At 35.3% G+C, this 11,871-nt stretch overlaps 1 protein-coding gene across 6 annotated transcripts in view; it reads left to right on the plus strand.

Annotated features, from left to right (window-relative positions):
- The window catches only part of ASCC3 (activating signal cointegrator 1 complex subunit 3), a 243,464-nt gene that overhangs the window by 71,459 nt on the left and 160,134 nt on the right, over positions 1-11,871 (plus strand). For all 6 annotated transcript variants that reach the window (XM_006777223.2, XM_015572736.1, XM_015572735.1 and 3 more), the window contains 2 exons: positions 3,002-3,178; positions 6,718-6,789. In XM_006777223.2, the coding sequence (XP_006777286.1) occupies positions 3,002-3,178; positions 6,718-6,789 (249 nt within the window). The remainder of the gene's footprint in view (positions 1-3,001; positions 3,179-6,717; positions 6,790-11,871) is intronic.

The raw sequence follows: 11,871 nt of genomic DNA on the forward strand, positions 1-11,871 counted from the left end.
ATCTTTCTTCTATCATTGACAGTCCCTCTAGGTTGTGGGCTGCTTGCCTGTGTTCCTGAGAAGCATCTACGGTACCAGTCTATAGAGTGTGTTTTCTTTAGTGAATTACCGGTATGTTTACCGGTAATAAACTTGCACTGTTTTATGTATATGTTTGATTACATACAGCCTTGTGACAGTTTTCCTGCATGTCATAAGCATTTGAATATAAATTAAAATGTTAAAATCAAATCTGATATTGTTTTACCTTTTATTTGGTGTGTGGAAGGTGTGCGGAAGAGGGGGTAGTCTTATACGGCGAGTATATAACAAACTCTGTATTTTGAGTGGAAATGTTAGGGGGTCGTCTTATACGCCCAGTCGTCTTATACGCCGGCAAATACGGTACTTATATAGTTTTGTGATTTTTTTCAGGAAGCCATATTTCAGGTTTATTTAGATTGACCATTTAGCGAGACCATGTCCCTCAGTTAAAACCATAACAAAGATAAGGACATTCCTGCAACTATAGAACATTAGAGGTCAAGTAAATATCATTAGCACCTTTACCAGGACGTCTGTCACTAGCATGTTTACAAGAGATTTGATCGGGACATCTTTCTTTTTTTGAGCATTCCCAGTTGAGGGAGAAAGTAGATGTGTGTATCATACATTTTGAAACAATCATAAATATATAAATGTTTTTAAGTTATTTATAACTGCATAATGGTATAATTTTGTATATATAATTTATAAATATATAAAGTTAAATATGTAAAATATATTAAAAGTATATGTTATAGGTTATTACACATAATATAATTATGTAAATATCTATTAATATATAGAAATATGCAATATAATGTAACAGATATATGTTAATATGTCCTATATATACATTGGCACTGCCATAATATATTCAAATTCCAGTAATATAGTTTATCATAACTACTATGCTCATAAATTTTGATGACTTGCTGTTTGTTATCTTAAGAAAAATATTTGATTTACTTAGCTGGACATTAGAGACTATTGAAACCTTAATCTGTCTAATTTTAACTTCTACATCTTTTTTAGTACCCATAGGTTCCAGCCACAGAAAACTCTGTTCCTTCTCCACTTTCTGTCCAGCACTACTGACCCTTTTCAGAGATGAAACTAGTTGTATTTAAGGCAGAGTATAGTTTTAGTTATGAGATTAATGGTTATAAATGTAAAAGTATATATCTCCATCATTCTACACATCCATCTATTGAAAATCTACTATTCTTTTGAGTGTGCCACTCAATATAATTGCACCTTTTCTAGGTTCTCTATACTCCCTTCCTTTGCACATTTTTAGCACTTATCAGTCTTCCTTGTAATTTCACAACTTGCTATAATTAGTTATACTTTCATTTGTATCCCCTACCAGATTTTAATCTCCTTGACAGAAGGGTCTTTGTGGTTCTCATATTTCCAATGTATTAGCACAGTGCTAGCAACTATTGTTAATTAAATAGTAAAGTACCTGTTTTATTTGTTCCTTGTGATTACAGTAGATGGCAGCGTTGTACATAGCACTTCAACATTGGTAACTAACAAAAGCCTTAGGGACCTATTCTAATGCAGTATAATTCTGTTCTGGTTCTGAGTTGCATGGTAGTATTAGGCATAATTGAAAGAAACTTGGAAAGAGAAAAGCGTATAAAAGGCCAAATCTGTTGTAGTTAATGGCATTGAATTAATATTGTCTTCTTAACTGTTTTCAGTGAGTTAGGGAGACAATTCAAACTTAAATTTTATGTAAGGAAAACATTATAAAAATTTACTGCTTCATTTTGGAGCTAATGATAAAGAGGACACTGTAGAATATGAAATTTTATAGTTTTCAACAATTAATTTTTAGGTGAATAGATACAGTGTCTAGAGCTTTGAGATTTGCCTTAGGATATGAAATTCTAAATTATCACTATTTAAAATGAAATATTTCTCATATAGTCTAATCTATATTGAGAATTATAGGATTATATTTCTTAGATGAAAATACAATTCTTTTTCAAATAAATTTTTAGCAGAAATGTATCTCTGGTGTTTGTAGGGTACCATATTTAATAATTTTTGTGTTGTAAATAATGATTTTAAAACCAAAAATCAGGTTTTTTCCTTTCATATTACCACCAGTACTACTTAGAACTATTGTATAATTAAAAATCATCACTCTAATCCCTATAAAGGGTTCTTACCACCTGTAAAGGAGATTACTTAAATAATGGGTGTGGTCATCTTCTTATTTAGAATTCCTTCATTTTGGTTGGTTTTGGCTTGGGTGTTTGCTGACTTCCATAAGATTTTTCTAACAGCAAATTCATGGTAAAAAGTGGTGTACTATATATTTGTACTTTAATTTTCATCCATATCTATCTATATGTGTGAATCTGTGTCTTATTTAGTTCTGTATCCCCATTGACTAAAGGTTAGTTAGGTACTAAGCCAATGTTGCTGGATGGATGATTCTGAAAGTATTCATATTACTCACATTGGACCACTTTTCTTATACTAACTGAGTCTTCTCGACTGAGCAGAAAACTGCTATGAAGTTGTTGATAGGGGCATCATGGGATCATAATAATGTATTTTAATTGTGAAGTGAATATAATTTTTGCCCATCCCTTGGTTTTATCTTTCTAGGTATATAACATTGTCATAAGAAATGTGGCCTCTATTATTTCTCGTTCATGGGATTTACTGTGTTCATATATTTTTAGAAGAAAAAAAAAGAAGAAAAAATTTAACTAGTAGGATTTTTCTAGTTCAGAAAATATATTCAATTATTTTATATCATTCCAGATGCCAGAGTTAGGCCACTTTTTTTCATATTTCCTGTCTTTTAGGTTATGTGTTAATATTCTATATTTCTTGGGGGAATCTTGTTTTATTGTGAATGTTTCATACTTTATCTTTCAAAAAAATTATTTTAAACTTAATAAAAATCCAGATGTGTTGAATCTACTTTATACATTAATTAAAATAATCCACGTAGGTTGAATCTACACAGAGTATGATAAGGATTCTTGGACTCTCTGCAACCTTACCCAACTACCTCGATGTTGCTGCATTTTTACACGTTAATCCCTACATTGGCCTTTTCTTTTTTGATGGCCGTTTTCGACCAGTTCCTCTTGGACAAACATTTCTGGGGGTTAAAGGAACAAATAAGGTAAGTATTCATTTTAGTAATTATGCTTTTTTTCTAAAATTATTTCTGTTGATGTATTTAGGATTAGAGGCTCCAAAAGACCATTTCAGTAGCATTACAAATACAATATCCTAGACAAAGTCAAGCACTTTCTCAACTATATGTACTAGAGTAATTCCTTCTCCAAAGAGTTGCTTATAGTAGTTTGTATTGCTATTATCAATGTATATTTTGTATTCTCAGCTAGGAATACAAATTACATATAAGAATATGCATTTCAAAAAGTTATTTTGATATGATTGAAGGACAGTGTAAAATAATAAAAGGCTCTCATTAACCAGTAATACATATGTTGGTATATTATTTATCTAAACTAAATAATACCTTACATGCAATTGAAAAATAATCACATGATAGCAACTTTTAAGGGAGGTCCTCTATATAATTTATGATTTATAATTAATACATACTAATTATATATATGTGGCATTTCTGAAATTCCTTATAATATGTTAAAAAGTTTGTTTATCTAGTTTGTTAGTAGTATTACCTTGTACCGTTTGAAGTATTAAAGTGCTTATTTTGGACTTTTGTTTATTTATTTATTTGTTTGTTTATTTAAATAATTTATCCCTTTGTTCTCTTTCTTATTTTCCTTTTGCTCAATCCCTAGACATACACACCGCCACCACCCCACTTCCTCCCCACCACCGCCACTAGCACCAGAGCTGTCTGCCTGCTCTGTATCTATGAGTTTGTCTCTATTTTGATTGGTAGTTCAGTTTGTTCATTAAATTCCACATATGAGTGAAATCATATGGATTTGTCTTTCTTGACTGGCTTATTTCACTTAGCATAATGTTCTCCAGTTCCATCCCTGTTGACTTATCAGAAATGACTGTCACTTCAAGAGGTAATATGCTCCATCAACACTGCAGTAAAGTAACATACCTTTAGGAAGGCATTTTCAGCTTGTGCACATAAAGATTGTTTATGATATGCTGATAGTTATCATAAAAAAAGTTCCCTCATTAATTACTCCAAGTGTTTTTTTTTTTAGTATTACTTGCTGCTTATGTTTTTAATCATGTCTTTATATATATTTATTAATTTAATTTTAATGTATCATCAGGGCAGATGTAGAGATGCTTCTTGATAGCTGTAGTGTTTTTTCAGCTTCACCATTTAACTGATAGCAGCTGCTTACCACAGAAAAATACAGAGAAGGAAATTTTTTCAGATGCTTGTCAGCCACTTTAAATCTCTTCATTTCATCATACAAATTGGCAAATAAATTAAAGCTAATTAAATGCAACTATTTTCACCACAATATGTTAGTATCATAATCATAAAAATAATGGTGTTAGATGATGAACCATCATAATTATTTTGAAGGTTTAGAAATTTGGCAAAATTAAAAAAGACTTTTACATATCTTACATAGAATAAACAATAAATTAATTATATAAGTCATAAATAGAGATTTTTGTCTTACTAAAATGTGTTATTTTTACACTCAACTGTAATATACAGTTGGTAACCATTATGCATTTCCCCAGGGTGTCTGTTGTTTGATATATTTTCTAACCAGTTGTTAATTTGTCATTTCCTTTAAGAAGAAACCCTTATAAGTTTCTCAGATTTTCATTTAAAAAGTCATGATATAATTCAGTTGTTATGGAAGAACATGGAAAATGGTGTGTGTGACATGTCTAATTTGAAATTTGTAATTACTTTGGCTGGAACTCAACTTAAAGTACACTGAAAAATTAGCTTTATTTGGAGGAAGTTTTTTTGAATCATTAATGGGGAGTAAATTATCTTGTGATTATCTCATCTACCTTAGTCATTATAAAACATGAGTTTCAGAATGCTGAAGTGTTTACATTATTAAAACAAAAAATATAAATCATAGTCATTTCAGATGTATATGACATTTTCATTCCCTCCAAACTCTTAATAAATGTTAAGACACACAGACTGTGTCATATGCCTCCACCTTTGGGTTAACCCAGGGGTGGGCAAACTTTTTGACTTCAGGGCCACAATGGGTTCTTAAACTGGACCGGAGGGCTGCAACAAAAGCATGGATGGAGTGTTTGTGTGAACTAATATAAATTCAAAGTAAACATCATTTCATAAAAGGGTACAGTCTTTTTTTTTTTTTTTTTAGTTTTATTCATTTCAAATGGGCTGGATCTGGCATGCAGGCGGTAGTTTGCCCACGGCTGGGTTAACCACTTACTTTTGATTGACAGTTTGCTCAGAATTAATTGTGAGAATGAAACCCTTTCTTAATTCATAAATTTGATATTAAATTTCCACTTAGCCAGAAATATGTTACTGTAGAAAGCAATCTACCTCTCTACATATACATTACAGAAACAATGTTTCTTTAGATTTCAGTTTTCTATACCATGACATTCTATTGGTAGTGTTCTGGTGATTTGGGAAATTACATAGGAAAACGCTATCCTTTATAATAAAAGAGAAACATGTAAATTGACCGTCCCTCCGCTACACTCACCAGCCAACCTGGAGTGAGTATGCAAACTAACATGACAAAGATGGTGGGTTAATTTGCATACACAGGCACCAGGTGGAGAGCTGAGCGGGAGAGCCGGTGGAGAGTGGAGTGGCTTGGGGAAGTTGACCGTCAGACGGAGAGCAGAGAGGGAGAGCTGGCGGCTTGGAGGACTTGGCAGAGTGGGAGGCCATGGGACAGAGACAGAGCAGGAAGGGAAAACCAAGAGTGCAGGGAGCACCAGGGTACGGTGTTTTTTTTTTTTTAGTTTTATTCATTTCAAATGGGCCGTATCCAGCCCGCGGGCTGTAGTTTGCCCACGGCTGCACTAGAGCAAAGTGAGCCTGGAGCAAGTTAGTGTTGCTGTGGGGGATGAAGGGAAAGTAAAGGTGAGAGACATAAGTAAAATCAGAGTGTCTAGAAAAAATTAAAGGGAAGATATCTTAAAACTTCCAGGAATCTCCACCAATGAAGGGGAAAAAAATGCCTCTATTATTCTGTGAGCAACAAACCAAACTGGGTTGGGGGTCTCAGACAATTCGCTCATATGATTGCAAAGACAGAAACTCCCGGATTGGAGAGGGCTCCCCTGAGGGCTCCCAGATTGGAGAGGGTGCAGGTCTGGCTGAGGGACCCCCACACTCCCAGCGCACGAATGTCGTGCACCGGTTCTCTAGTAGTTTATAAAAGAAAAACAGCCTAAAGAGTGGACTTGTCAGGGAAAAGCAGAGAAAATAACTTTAAAATGATTCTAAAATATGTATAACTAGTATATTATCCTTAAAATTACTGTCTTTAAAAAAGATGACATGCTTAGACTCTGAAAGTATTGTATGATGTGTTTTATTTGTATTTTTTATTGTGTTTGTTTCTATCAGGTTGTTACATGTTAGATATTTATGTTGCCTTTGCTATTTCTGTATTCTAGCTAGTCTGAAAGTAATTAAAGATGCATTTTAATTGGCAGTTTTTTGTAATTAGAAATTTTATAATTGCTTCATTTGATTTTTGTTTTTTTTGTTTTAAACATTTTAAGGTGCAAAGGTTGAATAACATGGATGAAGTATGTTATGAAAGTGTTCTGAAGCAAGTAAAGGCTGGACACCAGGTATACTTTATTTTATCCTGTTTTAGACAATGCTGTGTTTTTGCTTCATACAGTGACCCTTTCGTCTTTGGCCTTTGTATTTGTATTTTTTAAATGTTGTGTAAATATTACTGGTATAAAAGAGACTGAGCAAAAAGAGAGTTTAAGCAAATTTAACCCTTGGGCACACCCAAAGCAAAAATGAGCAGGGAGAAAATTACTGCTAATTTTGCCACCCAAAGATAATTTCTGTTGGTGTACATCTTTCCATTGGTTAAAATATTTTATTCCCCATCTTTTCTCAGCTATTTCTATAGTTTCTATAACCTATGTATTATGTTATTCCTATCCAAAAAATCACAGAACCATAAATGGAAAATGTAAATAAACATTTAAAGATGTCAGGTTTAAAAAAAAAATAATGGTGTGTTTTATGCAATATTGTTCTTTTAGGTTTTGTGTTCCAGTGGGACAGGTCCTATTAAATTGGGTTATAAAGAAATCTTGTTGGTTAAGTTCATTGTATAGTGTCATGTGCAAGGGGAATCCTTGGTAAATATAATTTGATTGTGAGGAATTGCCTCATCTTCAAAGATTTAACATCCTGAGTGAGGTGGGATATTGGGAAATGTAAAATTCATCAGGACTATGGCCCACTAGTTGATAGTTGTCTCTAGTATTGCTAGTGTTACAAATGCCCAAGCCAGTGCCTTCAGATTGTAAGTGCTGAGTTGTTAAGGCAGCGCCTTAGTCTTTTACATTAATGCAGTCATCTCAAGTTGAAAGCTTTTTTGTAACACATTTTGAGAACAAAGCTTTATCTTTTTCATTGCTTTAAATTACCTATATTCTGTGTGTAACTTTGAAAAAGTTGTCCCAAACTGAGATCTTTTCCTATTTCAGTCTTTTAAAAGGGATTGTTCTGTTTAAGTCTTCTATTTGCAGGTTGCTCTGCCAACTACTATTTGGCCTGTAAGTGCATGTAGCTTGATCCATGGCAGCTTCTGCTAGATGCCTTTGTAGTATTTCCAGGACTGAAATTGTAGTGTGGAGACTTGGAAAGGAGGATTGTTGCACATTTGGATTTTGGAAGCTGAGGTAGATATCTCTTTCAGTAAGACTAGCCAACCTCTATTAATTCATCACACGAGAGTTGCTACTTCACAGGGGTCTTTGATGACTGAGGCTCATGTGGGAGTTTGTTTTCAGTGGTTTCGAACCCCTCACGGGATTATTTTCCCTTTTCTATCTCCTTGAAGTGATACCTTCCCTAAGCTGTGGTCCTCTGCTTTTATTAAAAAGTTCATAAAGAACTTCCTAATAGAATAGAGTTTCTGAGTTGTGTTTCTTCCCCTCTTTTATTTATTTTTTTAGTCAAGGATGTGTTTTGCATTGATTTTCAGACAGAGTGAAAGGGAGGAAAAAGGGGGAGGGGGGAGAGAGAAACATCGATGTGAGAGAGACATTAATTGGTTGCCTCCCGCACACACCCCAACCCCTCAATTGACGAACGTGCCCTTGACCAGAAATTGAACCCAAGACCCTTTAGTCCTCCGCCCAATGCTCTAATCACTGAACCAAACCAGCCAGGACTGTTTCTTCCCCCTCTCAATTGAGGTTGAATATAACACTACTCCAGTTACTAGCTCTCTTTGTATAAGGCTCCAAGTGATAAATTTCACCAAATGGATTTGTATGTATCCATCTTTCAGAAAATGAAAATATATAATTTATCAATCTTTTTATTTTATTACCTGAAAAACTGACCACCAAATTATCTCTTCAGTTATATTATTCTGCCTAACTCTAATGACTGAAAGGTCTTATGTGCTTCATTCTAAAAGACTCTTCTGTTTAAATGTTTTATTGTATATATAAGTATAGTAAATTGTGTGTGTGTGTGTGTGTGGAGAGAGAGAGATAGAGAGAGAGAGAGAGAGACAGACAGACAGACAGACAGACGGAGACAGAGATAGAAAAGCATACAGGCAGAGATCTGTGCTTCTGGTATTCAGATATAGCCATAACTGACTGCACATTAGTGCAGTGCTATTAAGTAGCCATCTACATATTCAATAAAGGTGCTTTTCCTTGTTAAGAAAACATAAATTATTTCTTGTGGGGCTGTGTACTTAATGAATGCTAGCTTTATTTTGTTGTCTTTTAAATATACGTTAGCAGTTAGTGTATAGCAGTAAGAAAGTGTAAGTTAGTCTATTCTAGTCCAGGGAAACATAGAATTTTCTCTGCTACTCCCTCTCCCTGACAACCCAATTAAAAAATATTTCCAGGGAATATTCCTTGATTTTATTTGTTTTCTTAACCTTCAGTTTGTTTTGGTATTCGGGGTTTTCTTCCTAGTTGTGGTTTTCCTAAATAATTTTATCAGAGCAGCTACTTTTCAGACCTTTATTAAATAGACTAACTGATGTGTCCATTAAAAGAAAAAAAATACATTCTCAGGTAAATATATACTTCTCATGATCAAAAATTAATAATTTTAAATACACACACACACACACACACACACACAAATGAATTCATTTTGCTTTTCTCCCATTAGATTAAATTAGAATAGAGAAAATTTCACCTTCAAGAACCATGCTGATAGTCTCTGATCATACTATTCCATGGGTTTCAGTGTACCAGTCACCTAAATGTGTGGGCTCATGTACCTAATAGATTTTACGTGCAGCTTTGCCTGAAAAGTATTAAAAACAGTAGGAGGCAGTTGTGTTCCACTCAAGCATGTGTGGTGACAGATGGAGAAAATCTTTTCATGTTGACTTTTCAACAGTCATACTCCGCAAGACTTCAAGCTCTTCTTGGCTATTGGGAAATTAAAAGTTGGCGATTCAGCCTTTAATTTTGATCCATCTGCTCAAACTAATGAGACATCTCATTTGTAAGCGTCTCTTTGTGTTACCAAATGCAAGTACAGCTTTATCATTCCTGTTAATAATTCCCCTCCTCCTGTGTAACTTGCAGAATGGGAAAATAATTGATGCCTTAACCCTATTGAGATTTTCTTGTTATACAAACTTTGTTACAGTGATGGGAAAAGAAATTAGAAACTTCCTCAGAGATTATGGCATATTTAGTAAGTCAACTTGTTCATTTTGTACATTATCAAAAAAGTTAAGATTCTTATTTAAGTAGCTTTTTACTCAAAAGTCTACCTCCAGTTTCAAGGTTTTAACAGTGTTAAAGAGAAAAAAGTCTTCTTCAACCGTGGTTTTCCTTATTCAGATGTGTATTTTGTTTTTCTTCATCGTTTATAAGTTTTTAGTTGATGTTAGTTTCTAACAAGAACCCACCTTTTAAAATTGACTAATAATTGTAGGTTAATTTAACTTATTACTATCTGAAGGGATTTATTTTTTGTTTCTCAGCATTGCTTCTTAGTTTATATACATTTAATTATGTACAATTGAAACACATTTTACCATGCTAACAATTAACTGAATGGCTGAACAGCGGAACGACCATCTGGATGACCATCCGGGATCACGCTATGACACTCACTGGCGCCAGGCCAGCCAAGGCGGATGTGATGTGATTGGGGGCCCGGCCATTGCCCCATGATCACCCTGCAGAGACAGGCCCAGGCCACCAGTTGGTGGGGCCATCAATCAGTGGGCTCCACGATAGCCCCAAAGAGGGAGGCCCAGGCCATCGACCGTGGGCTGCGGCGGGTGAGCGAGGCCTCCCTCTGCGAGGGAAGCCCAGATCCTGGGTGCCAGAGGGAAGCCCGGGTTCTTGGTTCCAGCGGCCGGGGGAAGCCCGTGTTCAGGGTGCTGGAGAAGAGCTGGGGGAAGGAAGGCCTACTCTTGCACGAATTTCATGCAGCAGGCCTCTAGTACTTTAATAATGGAACTTTTCATTTGCCCTTTTGCCTAAAAATTGTTCATTCCTCCAGATGCTAACATCACTAATTCTTGGTACCAGTGCTTCTGTCATATCAAATTTGTCTAACATAACATTTATTTGTGAATTGAGTTCTGCTTTCTTGTCAGCCTTCTTTGTTCCTCCCTTCCCCAATTGAGACATGTTCACAAAGAAATATAAAAGCATGGTTTTGAGGAAGGAGACATTTCAACAATTATGAACACAGAATGAGCTCCTTTAAAAGGGCCCAAGGTACCTATATTGTGTGGGCGTTACCTATTCCATATTTGCCTCACACCCTTTCCTTCCCTTCATTTCCCACCTCCCTGGGCTTCTTTCAGACCCTCATCATGGAGATGCTCTTCTCTTTAACTCTGAGATTTTGCATAGCTTGTTTCCTCTGCCTCACACATTTCTTATTCTCTACTTGGTTGTCCTCTACTAAACCATTCAGGTCTCATCTTTGTTTGAGAACCCCTCCCCCCCCTTTTTTTTACCTCCCTAACTTTCACTTTCCTATGATTAACTATATAATAACATGGTATATATCTTCATATTGCTAGCTACAGTTTTACCTTTTGTTTTTCATGGCTGTTTTTTATTCATTCCACTTTTCACGATAAGATTGTAAGTCCCGTAAGGAAAGGGGCTATCTCTAGGTTTGCTCATCACATATTGTCATGGCCTCACCAGTACCTGGTACATATTTGGTGCTCAGACAGTGTTTGATGAATACATAAATGGGAGATGTAGTAGTCTTCATAAGTCTGATTTATTCTTAAAGGATTAGGCGGCAACCAACTTCAAGTTCCATGGTAGGCTGAACCTTTAGGTTGAGGGGAGAACAACTTGGAGATGTGGGAATGACATCAAAGATTGCTTTGATTACCTTATTAAGGAACTTTTTCCCCCTGTAGGGTGTAAAGAACAATGAAAGAATATTGGTATTCTTTAAAAAATGTTTTATTATATACATTTATTCTTAATATTATTTTATCTAGTTACTAGAGACCTGGTGCACAAAAATTTGTGCACTCAGGGATAGAGGGTCCCTCAGCCCGGCCTGTGCCCTTTTGCAGACTGGGACCCCTCAGGGGTGACCACTTGCTGACTTAGGCCTGCTCCCTGGGATTTGGGCCTAAGATGGCAATCAGATATCCTTCTGGCAGCCCAGCAGCCCTCGGGGGATGTCCACTTGCCAGTGGGGAGCAGACC

This window comes from Myotis davidii, unplaced genomic scaffold (genome assembly GCF_000327345.1).
Source record: "Myotis davidii unplaced genomic scaffold, ASM32734v1 scaffold68, whole genome shotgun sequence".
NCBI lineage: Eukaryota > Metazoa > Chordata > Mammalia > Chiroptera > Vespertilionidae > Myotis > Myotis davidii.